The 22605-nt window shown below is 39.3% G+C and overlaps 1 protein-coding gene across 9 annotated transcripts in view; it reads right to left on the reverse strand.

The window, feature by feature from the left end:
• APC (APC regulator of WNT signaling pathway) overlaps positions 1 to 19942 on the reverse strand; it is a 152299-nt gene extending 132357 nt beyond the window's left edge. For 2 of the 9 annotated variants that reach the window (XM_067031444.1, XM_059062165.2), the window contains exon 1: positions 19548 to 19932. Coding sequence is in view for 4 of the 9 variants with exons in the window: in XM_059062167.2 (XP_058918150.1) it covers positions 19548 to 19712 (165 nt within the window). In the remaining 5 variants the exon portion in view is untranslated. Of the gene's footprint in view, positions 1 to 19547 lie in introns of all 9 variants that reach the window. The other 7 variants (XM_067031441.1, XM_067031447.1, XM_059062167.2 and 4 more) reach the window with 7 other exon arrangements.
• Between the last annotated feature and the right edge of the window lie 2663 nt (positions 19943 to 22605).

Raw genomic sequence — 22605 nt, forward strand, 5'->3', positions numbered from 1 at the left:
ATGAACACACAAACATGCTCTAACATTATTCATCTTTACAAATTCCTCTCCTGACCTTAGCTCCCCTCCATGCACCCCCTCCACTAGATATGACCATTTCTTTGTTCTATTCACAGCCAAACCTCTTGATCTAGTAGCCTTCATTTCCTGTCTCTATTTTCTCACCTCTAATTCACTCTTTAACCCACCCTAATCCTAAACAATCTCCTGAAGCTCAAATCAAGGTCACCAATGACCACCATGTGGCCAAATTCCATTGCCCTCATCTTAGTACAATAACCTCTTAGTAAAATTAGACCAAGCAGATCACTCTTTTCTACTTGAAGTAGATGTCTTCTCTTGGGCTTCTGTGACATTATTCTCCTGGTTTTCCTCCTCCCTCTAATTTCCTTTATTAGTTCTGTCTCTTCACTAGTCTTCTAAAACATGAGTGCCTCAGGGCTTGTACCAGGACTGCTTTCTCTCTTCACTGTTTTCTCACCTACTCCCAAGGCTTTTAACCATCATCTATATGATGTTAAATCTCAGATTTGTATCTTCATCCTAACCCCCTTCTGTGAATATCCAACTATTTATTTGATTATTTCACTTTGATATTTGAGACATTTAAACTAAACAGATACTTGATCCACAAATCTTCCTGTCCTCTCCCTACCAGACTTAAATCTTCAAATTCTTATTCCTCTAAAGATTTCTCTCAAAAACAACACAAGGGCTTCCCTGGTGGTGCAGTGGTTGAGAGCCTGCCTGCCGATGCAGGGGTCGCGGGTTCGTGCCCCAGTCCGGGAAGATCCCACATGCCGCGGAGCGGCTGGGCCCGTGAGCCATGGCCGCTGAGCCTGCGCGTCCGGAGCCTGTGCTCCGCAACGGGAGAGGCCACAACAGTGAGAGGCCCGCATACCGCAAAAAAAAAAAAAAAAAACACAAAAGGCAATTTTTTTTTCTCTTACAGTGGCAGCCTTATTCTTCCATACTATTCCAGCAGCGTAAGTATGCCAGCATCTAAAATCTCTGAAGACTATAGTCGGAATTCATTACTTTGTGAATGAAAGATTCCCTATATCCAGTCAGGTTTCTGAATGACACCTGGATCCAATGGCTAGATTAAAGCAGTAACATCAATAGAAGGCAGTGAAGATTTCAGCACTGTGTTAAAGCTTGAGGATGTATCCTACAGTTTCTAAGAGGAAGCCAGAATTAGTATCTTCAGATATTCCCAGATTATGTGAGTTTTGTTCTTATCAGGCATCAAACATAATAAAAAATAAATCATTGTGAAAAGCTTGGCAATCAAACAGGCATTTTCCTGAGCAGTGCATAAATAATAGAAAAGTGTGCAGCATTCTAAAAGCCTTACTTTTTTTTGCATAAATTCACCTTGAGATTAACATAAACACCAAATATAAGATTGCTGATCCAATACTTATTTAAATGAGGGGTGGGGCTATGGTTGGGAAGTAAAACAGCCACTTTCCAAGATTATCCCTAATGATCTTTAAATTCTGCTATTCAAGCCTTTGTACAGTGCTCTCCCATGCTGAACAGAGCTGACGTGTGTTACCAGTAAAATACTGCAGAAGTGTGTGACTTCTGAGGCTAGGTCATAAAAGACATTGTAGCTTCTACCCTTGGTCTCCTGAATTGCTTACTCTGGAGTCAGCCTCTGTGTTATAAGGATACTTAGGTAACCTTATGGAAAGGCCAACATGGGGCCCAAACCACTAACAACTTGCCAGCCAAATGAGTGAGTGACTTTAGAAGCAGATCCTCTAGCCCCAGTCAACATTTGTTGCTCATGTAGACAGGGAACAAGCAAAACACACAGATTCTCTTACCTTACTGTAACCCACAATGGAAATTCCTCACAACCACCTTCTTTGGTAGCTAGCAAATGAGCCATCCTTGTCAGATTTCTCTGAATTATCTTCAATCATAGGGCTGCTTTTGTTAAACTCCAAACCAGTAGGATTTCCACACTGAAGTACTGGATAATCAGATTGAAGTAGAAAGCTTTTTATCCTCTTCCAGTATCTGCTTTGTAATTTTTGAAGTGAAAAACTGTTCTGGAGCTTGAATGAGTTATCATTATAATTTAAAATTCTTAAGTATGTCATGTTCCCGAATGCTACTTTTTGATGAAAGCACAAATTAGACTTTACCACAATAATATATATTTGCCCTTCTAAAGAATATCCAACAGCTATGTTTGTGAGATTTGGGTTTCTGTGGACCGTAGTTTGAAAAGCTAAACAAGAAACTGTTAACAGTGACTGCCTCTGTGCAGGGGATGTGTGCAACCAAGGAACAAGGGTAGGAAATTTATTTTCATTTCTTTTCACTTTCTCTTGTACTTTTTGAAATGTATACTACATGCATGTAACATCTGCTCAAGGATATAAATTTTAAAGTCTCTTTTCCTGACAAAGCTACATTTTTTAATGTTTAAAATAAGAGAAACATAAAACAACTTCAGTACTTATTCAAAATCATGCTCATTACTTTTTTTTTTTTTTTTTTTTTTTTTGTGGTACGCGGGCCGCTCACTGTTGAGGCCTCTCCCGTTGCAGAGCACAGGCTCCGGACGCGCAGGCTCAGCGGCCATGGCTCACGGGCCCTGCCGCTCCGCGGCATGTGGGATCTTCCTGGACCAGGGCACGAATCCACGTCCTCTGCATCGGGGCGGGGGAGGGGGACTCTCAACCATTGCGCCACCAGGGAAGCCCTATGCTCATTACTTTTTAAAGTGTACCAAGTAAGACATTATCTCAATATCTTACTAGTGCCTACATTTAGGTTTGAGGCCAAGAAGCACATTACATGTTACAACTCGGAAGCAACCAAGAAGATATGATAAGAAACAATCTGGCTTTAATAACATAAAAGAGAAATATGATTTTTAAACTTGTGTATGTAGATCTGCCTTAGAAAAGTTATGACAGTTGTTCCCTATATCACTTCAGAAAAATATTTGAAAAAAAGCATAGTTAAAACGTTGTATGGGGCTTCTCTGGTGGCACAGTGGTTAAGAATCTGCCTGCCAATGAAGGGGACACAGGTTCGAGGACTGGGCCGGGAAGATCCCACACGCCGCGGAGCAACTAAGCCCGTGCGTCACACTGCTGAGCCTGCACTCTAGAGACTGTGAGCCTACTGAAGCCCACGCGCCTAGAGTCCGTGCTCCTCAACAAGAGAAGCCACCACGATGAGAAGCCCGCACACCGCAATGAAGAGTAGCCCCTGCTCGCCACAACTAGAGAAAGCACGTGTACAGCAACGAAGACCCAACGCAGCCTAAATAAACAAACAAACGTAGTATGTCCTCAATAAACAAACAAACAAACGTAGTATGTCCTCATTTCGTGGACGAAAAAGCTAAATCACAGGAAGGTCAAGTGATTTGTCCTGATCTAGTTAAAGGCCGAGCCAGACTTGAATCCAGGTTTCATTTCCCACTGAAAAAAAGTAAATTATTTCTGATTTAGAAACCTAAGTATACTTACTTTTAACAAAGAGATGTCTTCCTTTGCCACTGGTTGGTCCTTAATTTCAATTAAAAAACGGACAAATATAATGAGACATAAGTGTCAGATATGAAGAAAACTGTGTAAAATACCCCAAACTTAAATTAAATGATGAATATAGGTAACCTAAGTAATAAAACCAGAAGCCTCCACTACTAGGTTTACAGAGTGCCTTATGCAACTTCATTAAGAACTAATTAAAAGCCAAATAAAAGATTTTAATTTGCAACTCAGCAATGGTGAGACAGATTAGAACAGAATTTTTAAAAATTACATACAATAATCTACTTTTTTCAGGAATATAGTAAAGCAGTATACCAAACACTGCTTACAGAAGATGAGAAGAAGTCTTTTCCCCATTCAGCTATTCTTTTCAATTCCTTACATTTTGGCAAGAAAACTGTTATGGTTCAAGTCCAGTCCTCAAGGTCCTAATAATAATATTTAATTAGCTAATTGTTATCAGAATTGAGATTTAAAACTTTTTGTCAAAGACCTAACTGTACACTAAATGAAGAATCTCATTAGTCCAATATAAGTAACAGGAAATCACAGCATGTGACAACTCATCATAAAATATTAAGTTGTGGAAAAAAATTCTACCAATATGTACTTCCAACAGATAGAATGTAAATTATTCTATAAAAGTGAAGCAAAGCTGTATTTTAAAGCTTGTATATATAACACATTATATTGGTACAACAGAACTGATTTTTCTCCCACATGACTTCTGGTTTTTGAGTAAGCATTACATTTCTGTGAAAATTCAAACTTAGTTTTAACTGAGACCCAACTCAGTAATTCATTAGAATAATGTGATATGAGTGAGCACATAATTGAGCACTAAATGAGCACATGACTAAAATACATTTGTATATTTTGTCCAGTGTGACATTTTTCCAACCAGAGTTTATATTCTTAACTGATAGCTAATAACATCTTTCAGTGATACTAATATGTAACTTGACGTCTGTTAGAGAAGGCAGAGGAAAAACTCTTGTGTTAGAACTCCAAAGCCATACAAGAAATGCCACTGAGATATTAGAAAAGATATCAGCATCTCTGAAATGAAACTAGAGCAAAGACAGAAGAAATGAAAGAATGACTACAGTGAGAAGAGAAAATGCCCTAGGCCTAATTAAACAGAGGTACTAAAATCAGGCTCTAATGAACATGGATGAATACAACAGAGAAGATGTGTGGCAAGCATTGTAAGATTTTGGAAACGAGTTATTTAACAATGACTAAATATGCTACATGTGTTATCATAGTAGAACGGTGTCATTCATCCATTGTCTTAAGTACTTACTCTAACATAAGAGTTGCTTTACAGGTGATATTATTGAAGTAAAAATCTCCAGAAAATATATGTAAGAGTCCAACTCAGGAACAGCACAGACATTAACAAATGCTGAGACTGAATACTGAGACAGACACACCTGAGTTTAGTCACAGACAGCAAACTTTACAAAATTAAACACTAGACTCACGAATTGAATTCAGGAAGTATAAAATTAATTGCATTTGCAATAAACATGTGGCTAATCAAGATGCATTAATATCTTAACAGATCTTAATAGTTACAGATAAATCATCATCTTATTTATGTCTGGTATAGCTAATGGAATCATCTGGCTGAAAAGAACCTCAAGAAACTATGATGAGGAAGAGATCTGGGTATCAGTTCAGTGTAACTTTAGGCAAATGAAGTCACCCAGACTACCTCAGGCCTCTGTTTTCACATATTTAAAAAGGGAAAGGGGCGCACATGAGAGAATTGATTCCTAAAATTCTCTGTCACCTCATTTCACCCTTCACTTTTCTGAAGGGAAGTAAGCAAACCAAAAACAACCACTGTTTAAATCTAACATAGCAGGGAAGTGAAGGAACTATAATTAACAAGAATCTTCAATTTATTTTCTTTTAGCAGAGAGAAAAAAAGAAAGAATCAAGTAAACAAATACAAGAAGTCTAGGTTTCCTTAAAAGAGAACTGCTTTTGTATTTTATTGATGCACCAATGTAATCACAAAGTGATGGATGGCATTTCATACTAAGAGCTGTGATTAACATCAAATGTGTCTTCAAAATAAAAATATATTGGTATGTTATACTAAATTTTCAACATCCCTGCAACCACAGAAAAAAGCCAATTTATGTAAGGACTAGTTTAGTTTGTCTAGTGTGATTTCTAACCTGTGTGTTTAATCTCCTATTTAATAGATTTAATCTCAGAAATCAAATGCAAATTGTACCTATAATATTTTAAATAGATGTGAGTAAAAAGATTCAGAAGTTATATTCTGTCCCTGAGGTATACCAAAAAATATTTTTAAAAATTAAAATAAAACATGACATACAGAGAGCTATTGCATTAATTATTAGAAATGTACTCCACTTCCAACAGAAATACTAAAGGACAAATTTGTTTGCAGTCCCTCCTCAGTTCAGAGCATTCTCTCTCCCTCTTCACACATCTCCACTTCAAAAATGTTCACTTTGTATTCTCTTTGCTCACACAAAGGACAATTCCTACCCCAAAGCACTACCCACATAATACAAGTATTTCTGACTTCTCCCATCAAATAAAATACCGTCTGCCTCCTTCTTCTGGAGCTTTGCAAAGTAATAAGAACTGAAGATTATTGCAACACATGTTAAAGTATTAAAAGGCAACCATACCTTAATGTTTACCTTTCCCAGCTATCTCATTTGTACCACAAAATGTGTGTTAAAACAAAGGAATGACTAACATAGAAATGTCAAGTTCTCCTTGAACAGTTAGTCAAAGCAATAGTTGGACTTCCACTTGTAAAAGTAGCAAACTACACAATTCGGACCAACTATCCTTCTGAAGTCAACTTAAAAAGTTAGACAAAATATTAAAATAATCTTAAAACCATCTAATAACTACCAACATAGTGAGGAATGAATCACTAGTTCAAATTTACCAGAAGTCAAAAACTCCGAAAGGTAAGCTCAGCTTTTTTTTGTGTGTGTGTGTCTATTTTTTTTTTAATTTCTGATTTTTATTTAATTTATTTTTTATATAGCAGGTTCTTATTAGTTATCTATTTTATACATATTAGTGTATACATGTCAATCCCATCTCCCAATTCATCACACCACCACCTCCCCCCCATCGTCACTTTCCCCACTTGTGTCCATACATTTGTTCTCTACAGGTAAGCTCAGCTTTTGCCTTTTGTGGGTTTGCCAATAAAAAAGTATTTAAGACGCTGAGCTTTATAATTTGTTGCCTGCCTTGCAGGACTGGGGGACAAAAGTCAGAGTCTGGGACCCACTGAAGGTAAGGATGATAATAAAAATGCCCTTGTCTTTGGGCTGGGATTCCCAAGGGATGCACCCTAAGAAGAGTAACAAAGAACCAGATGGTGGTCCAAAAAAGGTAAACATTTCAAATTGGATTAAGATGGTCTCATATTCTTTGCAATAGCAAATGAAAATCTTCTCTAGTGAAAAATTCACTTCAGTTTATACATCAAATTATTTCTACAACAGACAACAGAATCAAACCCAGAGAAACTTAACAATATTGGAATCATAAGACACAGACTGAAAAATAACTATGCTTACTACATTCAAGGGTATAAAAGTTGAACTTCACTATTTTTGCTTGAAGCTGAAAACTATAAAAAGTGACATGGTAGATTTGAAAAAGAACCAAATAAAAATTCTAGTACTGAAAAAGACACCAATCCACACATTCATGAAGCCCTAAGAATCCAATGCCTAATCACAGCATAATAGAACAACAGAAAACCAAAGACAAAGATAAAAATCTTAAAAGCATCCAAAGGAAAATGTCAGATTTTTTTTTTAAGGAAAATGAGACACAAAGAGCTGAGGATTCAACAGCAATCAATATGCTGACATATAAACCACCAACTTACCATGTACTGAAATAGCTGCTAAACTAGAATTTTGTACCTAGCAAAAATATCCTTCAAGAATGAGGTAAAATAAAGACATTTCCAGGCAAACAGACTAAAGGAAATTCTAAAGAGTGTGTTTCACAGTCCTCAAGATCAAGGAAAATGGCCCTAAATGGAAGATCATAGGAAACATAACAACATGGTAGACACATGCACTAACCTGAACTGAATATGGACAGTATAAAACAATAACAACAACAATGAGAAAGAGAATAAATAAGAATGAATTAAAATGTACAACAATACTATATAAGTAGGGCTGCAAGTAAATATAATTAAAGTGTATCATCTGAGAAGAGGATAAAGGCATTAATTAACATTAGGCTTTATAAAATACATATTGTATTTCTTGAATAACTAGTAACAGAAGAGAAAAAGAGGTCATAATTTCCAAATAATAAGGGGAAAAATGTAAAATGACAGAATAGCCACCTCATCTAGATGGCAAGAAAGTAGAGAAAGAGGAACAATTAACAAATAAGGTAGACATAAAGCACATGATAAGATAGGAGATTTAAACCCAATCACGTCACAGGACACACATCTAAAACATAATACAGAAAGACTGGAAGTAAAAGAATGGAAACAGATAAACCATGCAAACAATAATAAAAAGAAAGCTGGTACTGTTGTATCAATCCCAGACCAACTAGACCTTAATGCAAAAAGTACTTTCAGAATAAAAGAGAAATACTTCATAATGTTAAGTCACTAAGAAGATATAACCATTACACATTTCTACCCACCTACTAACACTGTCTGAAATATATAAAGCAAAAGTTGAGAGAATACAAGGGGAAAAATCCACAATCATAAATGGGATATTTTAACACAGGCCTTGTCTGTAACTAATACAAGCAAACAAAGGTCATTAATGATCCTGAAGATTTGAAATACGGGACTGACAAGCATGACCTAATGGAAATATACAGAACACCAAATTCAATAACTGCAGAGAAAAAAAGATAATATACTGGGCCATAGTGTAGTTCTCAAATTTTAAAGGTCTGAAGCCAGACCTCTGAAACACTGGAAGTGTTCTCTGATTACATTGTTATACTGTTAGAAATAAGGAACAAATTCAAAAATAATCAGAAAACCTCCATGTGTTCAGAAATTGAGAAATATAATACTTTCAACTTATCCAAAAGTCAAAGTAGACACCAATGAAAATTAGAAAACATTTTTAAGTGAATTATAAAAGTACTACATATTAAAATTTGAATAACAGAGCTAGCTAAAACAGTGCTTAGAGGGAAATGCTTAACCTTAAATGCATATATTAAAAAAGGAATAAATGCTGAAAAATAGTGATCTACAAGAACTTAGCAAAAGAGCAAAAAAGTAAATCCCAAAAAAGTAGAAGGAAGGAAATAAAGAGCAGAAATCAATGCAATAGAGAACAAATATATAATTTTTAAAAAAGGATCAGCAAGATTCAAATTTTGGTTCTTTTGAAAAGACTGCTAAATCTCCAGTGAGACTTATAAAAGAAAAAGAAAACGTACATATAGCCTATAGCAGACATGAGAAGGTAATTCTTTCCTGCTGTCATTAAACAGATAATGATATTTATTATAAACAATTTTATGCCAGTAAATTTAAAAGTTTAGATGAAAAAGGCAACCTCTTAGGGGGGAAATACCAAAATAATCAAGAAACAGAAAACCTGAATAGGCTTAAAAATGAGAAATCAAATTAGTAACTAAAAACCTTTCTGGGACTTCCCTGGTGGTGCAGTGGTTAAGAATCTGCCTGCCGGGGCTTCCCTGGTGGCGCAGTGGTTGAGAGTCCGCCTGCCGATGCAGAGGACGCGGGTTTGTGCCCCAGTGCGGGAAGATCTCACATGCCGCGGAGCGGCTGGGCCCGTGAGACATGGCCGCTGAGCCTGCACATCCGGAGCCTGTGCTCCGCAAAGGGAGAGACCACAACAGTGAGAGGCCCGCGTACCACACACAAAAAAAGAATCTGCCTGCCAATGCAGGGGACACAGGTTCGATCCCTGGGCTGGGAAGATCCTTCATGCCATGGAGCAACTACGTCTGTGCACCACAACTATTGAGCCTGCACACCACAACTACTGAGCCCACGTGCCACAACTACTGAAGCCCACACGCTCTATGGCCCGTGTGTTGCAACTACTGAGACTGTGTGCTGCAACTACTGAAGCCCACGTGCCTAGAGCCCATGTTCCGCAACAAGAGAAGCCACTGCAATGAGAAGCCCACACGCTGCAATGAAGAGTAGCCCCCGCTCACTGCAACTAGAGAAAGCCCACGCACAGCAACGAAGACCCAATGCAGCCAAAAAATAAATTAAAAATTACAAAAATATATTGGAAAAAAGAAAGCAAAAATGGTAAAATAAACATAAATCATATATTAAATAAAATAAATAAAAACCTTTCCACAAATTAAATTCCCAGCCCAGATGGCTTCTCTGCCAGATCCTCGCAAAAAAGTTAATGAAAAAATAATTCTAGTCCTACACAAACTTTTCCAGAATAGAAAATGAGGGTCAGCTCATTTTACAAGGCTAGCAAAATGCTGACTGTTGATTTCAAATCCTGACAAGGACAATATAGGCCACATCACTCGTGAACACTGATGCAAAACCTTTAGCAAAATATTAACAAACTGAATCCAGAAATATATAAAATATATAAAAAGAATAATATGGTAAAACCAAATTAGGTTTATCTCAGGAATCAGGTTAGGTTTAGCATTTTAAATAATATATAATTCAATATATTAACATAGTGAAGGAGAAAATTCATATGGCAATGAAAAGCTTCAACAGCAACAAAAAAAGCATTAAATTCAAACCAAGAGAACAAAACACAAAATTCTTAGTAAACTAGGTATAGGAGCAAACTTCTTTAAAATGATAAAGGTTTTCACAAAAACAAAACAAAACAGAAAACAAACATTCAGCAAACGTACTTGGAGCGAAAGAGTAAAAGCTTTCTCTTTTGAGATCAGGAACCAGAAGGGAGAGTAGCTCTGGGATGATGGCAGTGCTCTATTTCTTGACCAGAGTAATGACTTCACGTGTGTTTACAGTAACACGTTAAGTTCATGTTATGTTTTATGTACACTTTGAAATATACGTTAAAAACAAAAAAGAAAGACATACTTGGAGATGAACAAAAGGTTTACCTAGGCTATCTCTCAAGCTCAGCAACTCTGTAGGTCCGAATTTTTTCCCTGTTATGATTACCGTACTTTCAAACCACTTAACATTTATTGGGCCTATAAGACATTGTACAATTTGGCAATATGTATCATAAACCTTAAAAATGTTTAATTGAATAAGGCCATGAAGCCTTATCCAGTAACTCTACCATCTATGAGCCTATCCTAAGGAAAAAGACCAAGATAAAAGAGAAAAAAAAATCCATAATGTGTTAAGATGTTCATTGCCCATATGATAATAAAATAGAAAACAACTAAATAACCAACTACAGGAAATAGTTAAGAAAAATAATTTTTATAATGGGATTATTATACAGTCAATAAAAATAAGATTTACAAAATATTCCAAGAAATGTATATAACCTAAATTTTTAAAAATTTGAGATATATACACATGTTTATACTATAAAGGGGGGAAGTGCTGGGCACAGACAAAGGAGAAAATGAGAGAGAGGGAGGGAGGGTAAGGAAAGAGGGAGGGAAGGGCTGGGAGAGACAAAAACTACACTGGTTTTCTTCATATGATAAACTTATAAATGTCACCTGTACTTTTCTTTATCTGTACTTTTTACTGCATTTCCTGAATTTTCTTTAATGACTACATAAAAATTTAGTAAGGGGGTATATAAGAACTGAAAAAGGGGCTTCCCTGGTGGCGCAGTGGTAAAGAATCCACCTGCCAATGCATGGGACGCAGGTTCAAGTCCTGGTCCAGGAAGATCTCACATGCCGCGGAGCAAATGGTCCTGTGTGCCCACAACTGCTGAGCCTGTGAGCCACAACTACAGAGCCTGCGTGCCACAACTACTGAGGCCCTGCACCTAGAGCCCGTGCTTTGCAACAAGAGAAGCCACCACGATGAGAAGCCTGCGCACTGCGACAAAGAGTAGCCCCCACTCACTGCAACTAGAGAAAACCTGCACACAGCAATGAAGACACAACACAGCCAAAAAAAAGAACTGAAGAAAATAATCACAAATCTAAAGTATCCTAAATATTTTTAAAAGTTACTTTAAAATATAACTTTAATATTTCAATTTTTACCTCAGTATGATTTTATTCAGATAAATTATTTTCTAACATTTAAATTGTGTAGTCTATGATATGCTAATTACTTAGAACAGAGATAATTTCTAATTATTTAGTATTTAAAATATTATAACTTTAATTAGATCCCCAAAGATATATCTCCAATTTTCTTGCTAATAACATTCCCATAATTGTAAACCAGTTTGCTCCTTGACAGCTAAAGGAGAAAATTATCTAGAAACAGGCTTCAAGTAGTTATTCCTATAAAAACAAAATAACTGTTAGTCTCTGAATATAAGACTGTTAATGGCTCCTCAGTTTCTTGAGCAGCCATTTTTCTACCTCAGTATTGTCAACCCTGGTATTTTCTGACCAGTTTTGAGAGATGTCTCAAGTAATTCGATATCAATAATAAAGTATAACTGTTTTTAAAGCTTATCATTAGAAATAATAATAAATCGAAGCAAACATAAGTTTATCCCCATATGACTTACTATACTTTGCATCCCAGTATACTTTACTGAGAGAGAGAAAATACTGTAAAGATAAAGCTTACATGTTGGGAATTCCACATTCACTTAATCAATGTTTACTAAGCATCTATTAGAGGCCAGGAGGTATAGGCACTGTGCTAACAACTGAAATAGAATTGAAAATCATTAGATCATAGGGTTAAATATAACTGGCATTTTAGCATTTAAAGCCTTGAACAGACTAACCCAATCCTACTTTTCACTACTCACCCAACACAAACTTCTTTAGTTCTCTGACTTTCTTTTAAAACACTGTAGACTTTGCCTGCTGCCATACCTCTGCTCAAGCTGTTCCCCAGCCTAAATGCTTTTTTGTTCATTCACCAGCACCTTAGACTGTTCACCACAAGCCAGGCACTATGCTTGGCATGATAAAAGCCTTTGCTATCCTTTGTATCCTTTGAAGTCCACGTCAAGTTCCACCTCTTTCTCAGAGATTTACTCACTACCCTCTCCATACTTGGGATGCTATAACTATTACTGTCCAAAACAGTAGCTCCCTATCTTCGATATAAGAACCCATTTTTAGTACCAAAATGTTTCATGAATTCCATTCTCACTCCCCAGGTGATGTCATCTGGTCCCATGGCCCTAAATACCATCTATACACTGATAATTTCCAAATGTTTCCAAATGTTCCAAATGTTTATCTCTAGCGTTGAATATATATACCTATGGAATGTCTCCAGTTGATTTATGTAATAGGTATTTCAAACAAAGCCACATCCACAACAAATCTCCTGATTTAACTTTCCAAACCTGCTTCCCACCAACCACTAACCCTTGCCCCATAGTCTCTATCTCAATAAGATATACCATCTTTCAACCAGTTGCTCATGTCAAAAAATTTGGAGTCATCCTTTATTTCTTTCCCTCACACTCCACATCAATTCCATCAATGAATTCTTATTACTTTACTTTCTAAATATATCACAAATCTGACCACTTCTCTGGCCCTCCACCACGACAACCCTGCCCAAGCACCATATTTCCAACCTAGATTACTGTAAGATTTTCCTAACTGGTCTTCCTGCTTCCATTCTTGCCTCATACAATCAATTTTCTACACATAGCCAGAGTAAACCTCTCAAAAAACAAGTCAAACCTGGATATTCCCATGCTTAACACCCTTCAATGGTTTCCATCTCACGCAATAAAATCAAGTCCTCAAATGACCTTCAAAACCCTACTTGATCTAACCTCTGTGTACCTGTCCTACCACCTCTTCTGCCACACTCCCCTTCTCTCTCTGCTTCAGCCACACTAGCTTCCGTGTTGTTCTTCCAACATGCCAAAGACACTTACTTCTATCTTAGAAGTCGCTGCTTCTCCTACCTGAACATTTTCCCCCAGATAGTTCCATGGCTTACTCCACGTCATTCAGGTCTCTCAGCTCAAAGGGCTTCTCAAAAAGCCTTCCCTCACCAACCTGGCTGAAGTAGTATCCCATTACTTTTTATCCCCTGAAACCTATTTTATTTTACTTCAAAGCCTATTAGCTACCTGATGTGTGTGAGTGTGTGTGTGTGCACACATGTATAATGTCTACTGTCTCCCTCACTAACATTTAAGCTCAAAGAAAGCATAGGCTCTGTTTTGTTCCCCACTGTTGTCACATTATGTGCAAACAGCAGGCTCTCAAAAATATTTGTTGAATGAACGAATGACGGTAATTGGTTTTTTGAGAAAATAATGACAAAACACTACTAGAATTCAGTAAGGCTTACAAATGAATTCATACACAATCACAAGAGCATTACACACATACTCTGGTAGTAGAAGGAGTATAATGTTCATAATTCAAGGTTCAATAACAACTACTGAAGGAATGGGGCCTTCTTGTATTTCTCCATATCCTTCCTCCGTCATTCATTAATTCTTTCCATAAATGGTTACTGTGTACCACTAAGCCAGAGAGTATTCTGGACATTAAGAATACAAAGATAAGTACGACAAGGTTATTCATGAGACATAAAAATAATACCCACAGAGTATGACATGTAATAGAGATATATAAGTTGTAACATAACGGAGGAAGTAATCAACAAATACTTGCAAAATCAAATACAAAAGATATTCTTCACTTTACCTTATATATGAAATGAGGGTATTAAGTCTGAGAATGTTACAGTAATTTGCTACCATGAGATAAGCTAGCTTGAGAATGAAATCAAAACAAGGGGAATGACAGAGCAGAAAAATCACAGAGAAATTGAGCCAAGTCCTTGATGATTTCAGGCTGGATGAAGCCTTAGCTGAAGTTCAATTACAAGATCTAATCATGACTTTTATTGTTTAAGCAGTTTGAATATGGCTTTCTGTCACTTGTAATATAAGTATACAGATGAATCTCAGTGAATTCTTTCAAAAACCAAAACATTTGCTATTTCAGTGTACGGGGGTACTACTGGCATTTTGGAAGGGACAATTCTTGTTTTGTGGGCAAACATCATAGGACACTCAGTGTACCTGGTCTCTACCTGGTAACTGTCAGTAGGACCTCACAATCACTATGACAACCAGAAATATCCCCATATATTTCCAAATACCTCCCACCTCCAAGGGGAACCACAAATCTATTCCCTAATAGTTGTTATATATATATATCCATTTCTCACAGTGCATGCGTAAGTGTACTTAACAACAACCTTAAAAGAACTGGGATATACCACTCAAATATCCTAATTTTATATAATAATCCAATTTTAATCAGTCATCTATGACTATCTAAATGATTGGCCAAAATCCCATGTATAGCTTATATCAACTCAGTGCTTTAAGTTTGCTAATACAATCTGAAAATTCTCATTTATTTAAGCTTACTTCTCCATACAATACTATCAAGATACATCACTGGCACTGTTGGTTACCTTCTCCGTAGCCATTCACCTAATTTCCTTCTAGACTGAAATGCCAGATATTGGTTTTTCCAGCCCCCTTGCAAATAGGGCATAAGCATGCCAGGATGACATCTGATACAGGGCTTCAGTGAAGGGTTTACTTGCCTCATCAAGAGATGGGAGGGCGGGCTTCCCTGGTAGCGCAGTGGTTGCGAGCCCGCCTGCCGATGCAGGGGACGCGGGTTCGTTCCCCGGTCCGGGAAGATCCCACATGCCGCGGAGCGGCTGGGCCCGTGAGCCATGGCCGCTGAGCCTGCGCGTCCGGAGCCTGTGCTCCGCAAAGGGAGAGGCCACAACAGTGAGAGGCCCACGTACCGCAAAAAAACAAACAAACAAACAAACAAAAAAAAAAAAAAAAAAAAAGAGATGGGAGGGTAAACTTCCTCCTGTCTTTGGTGGCTATGTAAGAAAGTGATGCCTGGAGCAGAAAGAGCAACATGCAACCGTGAGAGGATAAACCTGAGCACAAAGGTCAGCAGCTGTGGATTAAGATGAAAAGCACTTGGATCCTTGATAACATCATTGTGCTGTGAAACTGACTCACCATGGAACCCTCCAACTCTGAACTTCTTTCTATGCGAGATACTGTTTAAATCACTATTAGTTCAGTATTATGTAACCTGTGGCCCAACTAATATAAGGTATGTTCAAACTCTGATATCTGAATGAAAGTGGGAGAAGAACCAAGATGACTACAAGGTTTCAAGACTGGGTGGCTGAGAGAAAGGTGGTTAGAAAAAGGAAATCAGGAGGAAATGGAATATATATACCTTCACACATGCACATGTAAACACATTAGGTGAGGTAGGTGGGTGGAAATCAAATTGATTCAGTGTGGTATGAGGTAAGCTTACATTAGTACATCTAAGGTAGAGATATATATAGCAAAGGGAAGAAGGGAAGTAGAGTTACAGCACTGAGAAACACACACACAAAAATGATGACTTACATCATTTAAAAGAGGACATGATCACCAAGAGAACACAGTGAAAAGCAAAGAAACCCCTGGAAACGCCTGCTATCTCCCCATGATCCATTCCACCTCCCTCCCATTTTAGATGGGATTTATCCACTGATTAGGCCAATTAGAATAGTTCCATCCCTCTTGACAAAGCTATTGCGACAGACTTGTCAGCATGATCTTCTCCATTTGTTCAATCAAAGTAAAGCTTAGGACTTTTGGGAAACGGCTAGAAGAGAAGCTTCTCTCTTTGGAAGTCAATGAAGAAGGGTTTAACACGAGCATTGCCGACACCTGTCTTTTTCTAGAAGGGAAGCCAGTCTGAGCATGAAGCCCAAACAGGAGGACAAAGTTTAGCGAAAAGCAGAAAAACAGAACCTCTGCCCTGATAACAAAGCTAAGTTTATGAACAAACTACTCTTTAAACCAATTCTACCTATGCACTTGCCAATTACCTGAGCTAATACATTCCTTTTGTTTTTAAGTCCAGTTTGCATCCTAACTGATGTAGGAAACAGCTATGTTTAGCGGGGAGAGCAAAATCAAGACAGTGCAGGAAATGCAAAGAAGTTCTCAGAGAAGTAAGAGAATCAGGAAGTACAATGCACAAGAACCAAGAAATCAGATCATTTTATTCCTATAGAATATATTTCAAAAATGGTCTAAGGAAACCAAGGATGACTGAGGAAAGGCCATTAGATTTGGTAATTAGACTGTCACAGGTGACTTTAAAAAGCAATTTCAGTGCTGAAATGGTAAAGGAAGTCAGAGTGTAAAGGAAAGAATAATTTATATTTTTAAGAACTCCATAATGTACCAAGCCCTTGGAAAGACATGTAACATGGGTTAAACTCCTTCTATTACAACTCTGTGAGGTAACTGTAACATTCTATTTTATAGATAAAGAATAGAGTCTCAGTAGTAACTTGCCCACGGACACACAGCCAGTAAATTGGTTTTAGCAGATTTCAAAACCAGATCTATGTGGCTTAAAAATCAATGTTCTTCCTACTATACCAGGCTCCTGGGATTAAAGAATAAAAATACAGTGGCACAACAGGCTCAAGATTCAGACTGGCCTCCTTGAATTGAACAGCACAGAGCACTGTGTTTTGGCAGCCCTGGAAAAGGTATAAACATGTGTATAGGCTAGAGAGGGAGAGACTGAAAAAGGAGTGATACTGGACAATTATGGAGAAAGAAAGGTGGAGAGGGATGATCGTGGACACATCTGGACAAGGTTGCTCTTGAAAAAAAAGGAAGGACATTTCTTCTCTTGAGATATGAGTAAATAAGGAAATGATACCAAGATAGAAAAGATTATACCTCAGATGATTAAGATTTTTTCTCAGGAAAGGAAGAGTTACTTGCTGTAAGAACCTTCAGGAAATAAGAAAAAAAGGAACACAATCAACACTAAAGATCCAGCAGATAAGCAGAACACTAATAGGTATGGAAGCAAACCAATAGCCTCACATAACTGTCTCATGTATCCTTCAGGATTTCTGGGGTCAAACTGACAAAGCTAGTGATGAGACTTGTTCAGGACAGGGGATTAGAAAGATAAATCCACAGAAAGTAAGAGAAGGAAGATAAATCTACAGAAAGTAAAGCATTCTAAAGCATCAATGACAGCTTGGTAAAAACTGATGACCATGGGATCCTAGTTACAGGGGGAGGCAAATGAGTTGCAGAAGTAGGTTAATGGGTTGAATGAACAGAGAGACAAAGAGGGGTGTTTTCCTAAAGAGAGTTAGAGGGGGAAAGAGAGAGAGAAAACAGGTTCCATTAAGAGTGTTAGGGTGATTGTGGCCAGAAAGGTCTCACAATGCCCGGGGCAGTGAGCCACTGACTGGGGCTCATCAGTCCTACATCCTTTCAGCTTAAAGCACAAAACTGAGAGACAACCAGCTCTAAAAACATGCAGTCCCTGGTTGTAGAAAAGTGAAGGCTAGCAACAAACAAATGAATTAATTAGCCCATAAAGGAATCAAACATTAAACTATCTCCTCTCCTTTTAAAAAGAACAATTCTAGCTCCAAAGTCAAAAGTCTACAATAAAGGGTAAGGCAGATGTGCGTCATAAAGAAGAATGAAAAGTTAACAAACCTGTCAAGCCAAGTGTAACCCACCTGTTAAAGATTTTCAGTATAGAATTCAAATAGGGCAAGGATAGTTTGTGCTTTAATAACTTTGGAGAGCATCTAGCAGAGCTTCAACAAAATGATATCACTCAATTTAATGTTAATTTTAAAAGGTCCACCCATTAGTAATCTCAATGGACAAGCTGCCATTTATATTTATAACCTCATTTTTACCATTCTGGGCCTCTTGACACATTATCCAACTACAGGAAAAGATGGGAGAATCAGCCATGGCAACTTCCTCCCCTACCACTTCGATCCTGCAGTTTGCACTTAACTCTGGCAAGGTACCATGTTATTTAGGACTTCTTACACCAATAATTCTGACTACTCTTGCCCCAATATTAAAGGAAGGAGAAATGAGACTGGCACAGGCTAAATTTAACAGAAAGTATCAAGTACTATAAAGACTGTTAAGTAGCAGCAACAACCGAGAAACCAAGAAATTTGAGAAGTTTTGAGTTTAAAAAGCTTTTTCTCCATTTTAGTCCTTTCCAAATAAAACAAAGGGCTTGGACAGTACGGGATTCTAAGGCTTCAGTGGCCAGTGTAAGCTAACACTGAATAAAAGACTCACTTAAATCACCCTTTCTTGTACTATTACATTTCTTACATTCATAAAGCCTTCTTTTTAAGAAACGAACACTTCCCAGTTCTTTCCCTAGATCTAGAACATTTACGTCCCCCACCCAAAGTTTACAGACCAGATTTGCGATAGTCAGAAAAAGATTAATTTAGATGATCAATCATTTGCCGTCACCGGCACCATTCCTCAACTCTGCAGGAGTTCGATGGGTCAAAGAGCCAAACTCTCCCAAACCATCCCAGTCCCCTGGGGAATGGATTCCCCCAACAAGGTGAACAAAATCCACTGGCCTCTGGATAACAAGCTTTTTCTTTGTAACTCTGTAAGCCAGGCTATGGGCTAAGCTTCCCAGACAGTTAAAAACTTTTAAAAAGAAGCAAGAAGATCGAAACCAGGAAGATGGGGAGGCGACTAAAACAGGAGGACGACCCACCCACCTAACGCGAAGGAGAGACCGCTAGCAGGGCTGACGCTTCACTAGAAGCCGGGAAAGGTGCGGAGGGCGTCAGGCGTCGCGACCACCACCCACTGGGTGAGAACGAAGGACCTGCAAAGCCAGGGGCCAACTGGAGGCCTGAAAGAGGGCGCGGGGCGGGGAGGGGGTGGGACGTGGGCACAAGGGAGCTGCAGAGTCCGGCTGAGCACCACTACCTAAGCAACGGCGGGGCAAAGCCGACAAAGGTCTGCCAAAGGGGGGGACGCCGAAGCGTGCAGCTTCACTCACCTGCCAGACGTTCGCCCCGCGGACAGAAGAACGGACGCAGCCCCGGCGCTTCCTCTTCTGCCGGACACAGCCCCTGCCGCCGCCGGAGCTCCAGGACCCGAGAGGACAGGGTGGTACCGAAGCAGGCAACGCGGCGACCGGACCCGAGCCGAGGGACGCGTACATAGGGGGCACCGGGGGGCTCGGGAAGGCAACTCTGTGCTTCGCCTTCCTTACCAGTAGCCAACAATGCTTCCTAGGAACAGCATCCTGCCAGCCTCAGCCCGCTGCTCCCGGGCCTTCACCCGCAGCTCCCCTCCCCACCCCCCAGCAGCGGCCGGGTTTCCGGCGGCCACACCCCGCCCCCTCTCTACTTGGCCTCCGCCATCTTGTCGGAAGCGGGAAGACTGCAGTGCGCAGGCGTGCGCCGAGGTTGCCGGCGTCCCCTATCCTCGCGGAGAGGGAGCTATATAATGCGCAGCTGTGTCGGCCGCTGCCCACGGTTGCTGTGTTCCGCTTCGTCGTTGCTGTTTTCTTGCTTTGCACAGGTGCTGCCGGCTTTTCCTGAATTGTACTGCGGTTAGATTAATACACCCTTCTGCGCATCCCACAGTCATTCTGCAAAAACCTATCTCGTGCCTACTATGTGCCAAGTTCCAGGCTAGGCGCTGATGATAGATTAGTAGAACTCGGCTCCAGCGCTAAAGATGCTCATAATCTAGTGAAAAAGCGAACTTTTTTCCTAGTGAAAGAGAGAGTAATTTCCTAAATTCTTGTTTTGTAACTGCACACGACCTCTCTCTTGCACCCGCAATTTTAATTCAAAACATACCTCTTCTAGGAAGTCCTCCCTCTCACACAGTTTGATCAGTTCTTTTACCTTGCGTTACCTCTTCAGCTTTATTTCATTCAGCATTAATTCAACAAATATTTGAGTGCCTATTATATACTAGATATGATTGTAGGTTTATAGCAGTAAGTAATATAAACCCATGAGACTTACATTCTAGGGGAGAAAATAAACAATAAAAGACTAAAAGAAATCAATAAAATAACGCTCGATAGTGAAAAGGGATGGGAAGATAACAAACCACAAAAAGATGATGGAGAGTGAGAAGTGGTAATTAGCGAGCGATCTCTCTCCAGAGATGACACGTGATCTGAGGCCTGACTGACCATAGGGGCCAGAAGTCATGAGACCATCTGGGGCAGAGCCTTCCAGACAGAGGAAACAGCAAAAGCAGAGGCGTGAGGTGGGAATGAGACCAGCACTTAAGGGACAGAAGGAATAGGTGGCATGGATACCTGGGGAGGAAATGAGGTCAGGGGGAGGCAGGGGCCAAATTAGGTAGGGCATTGAGGCCATGATAAGAGTTGGAGTTTACTCCAAGCGGCCCCTCTGTCTCAGTGACACTGCCCGAACTACTCCTCCTCAGTCACTTCTAGCTCCTGACTGCCTCACTGCACGTGCTGATTCCACTGTCTTGAAGACCCTTGCTCTGGTTCTTTACACATCTAGCTTGTCATCTTTCATGTTTCAGTTTAAATGTCACCTCAGAAAGGCTATCCTTCCTAAACTAAGTCTCCCTCCTGCCCTCTCATTAGTCTCCATCATTGCACCTGATCATTTCTTCCAGGGCACTCAACATATTTTTAAATTTTATGTTCATTGTTTTTCACTGGCTCCCCACTAAACTGTGAACTCCATGAGAGAGGGAAGATGTTTCATGTACCAGTGAATACCCCATGCCTAGCTCCATGCCTGGCATGGGTGGTCACTCAATGTTTGTTGTATTCATGAATGTCGAAGTTTGTCAGCACCTAAATAGTCAATGGTATACTACATTGTTTTGCACTTGTTGGTTTTTAAAATTAAATGCAAGTCATTTCCTGTTTATGTCTCCTCTGCTAGATTATAAATAGGAATGGGGGGGAGAGAGAGAAAGAGATGAAGAAGAGTAGGTGATGGTGGGGTAGTGGGCAGAGATTGTATTGCATATTTTTAAAAATAAATTTATATTATTTATTTATTTTTGGCTGCGCCGGGTCTTCGTTGCTGCACGCGGCCTTTCTAGTTGCGGCGAGCAGGGCTACTCTTTGTTGCGGTGCACGGGCTTCTCATTGCGGTGGATTCTCTTGTTGTGGAGCATGGGCTTTAGGTGCATGAGCTTCAGTAGTTGTGGCTCGTGGGCTCAGTAGTTGTGGTTCAAGGGCTCTAGAGCTCAGGCTCAGTAGTTGTGCTGCACGGGCTTAGTTGCTCCGCAGCATGTGGGATCTTCCTGGACCAGGGCTCAAACCCGTGTCCCCTGCATTGGCAGGCGGACCCCTAACTGCTGCACCACCAGGGAAGCCCTGTATTGCATATATTTATATTTGCAGGACTAGGAGGACGAAGGCTTCAATTTAATGGGGCACCTATTATATTCGCTGTGTACTCTGCTAGACACTTAATCCTCACTACACCCCTGCTAGGTAGTTATCTTTGTTTTTATACATAGAAAACTTTAGAGAGATTAAGTCTCTTGCCCAGGGTTCTACATTAAGAGATAGTGCCGAACCTGAAGCCCATGTCCTTCCAATCTAGAGAAACTGGATTTCAAGATGGGCTTGTTTGGTGATTTGAGTCTGTGTCATTAGCAGGCTTTCATTAGTGATTTCAGCTACTGCCATTTAAGAATCCCAATCATACTGCTATTCTTGTGCAGAATCTCAACAAAGGGCCTGATTGGAAACTGCTGTCATTCTTTTCTTTCAGACTAGAGCAGAGCTCATTTTACCATTTCCTTTTCATATCTTTTTAAAATTTGTATTTCTTTTTATTAATAACTTTTATATGTTTGATCAAAGGAAAAGAGGAGATACAGAAAAATGGGTGCATTCCCTAAATGCTAGCTGCATCATCTCAGTTAGGCTTGTTACTGTATGACTAACTCTTTCATCTAGGTCCCAAGTAATATTTTAGTCATCAAAGACAGTTCTCTGGCAAAGAGTGACAGGGTTACTGCAACAGTCACTTATCCCATTTACTCATCAGATTATACACCATCGTTTCCCTCTAAACAGGATAGCCTCAGGATAG

This window comes from Kogia breviceps, chromosome 4 (genome assembly GCF_026419965.1).
Source record: "Kogia breviceps isolate mKogBre1 chromosome 4, mKogBre1 haplotype 1, whole genome shotgun sequence".
Taxonomy (NCBI): Eukaryota; Metazoa; Chordata; class Mammalia; order Artiodactyla; family Physeteridae; genus Kogia; species Kogia breviceps.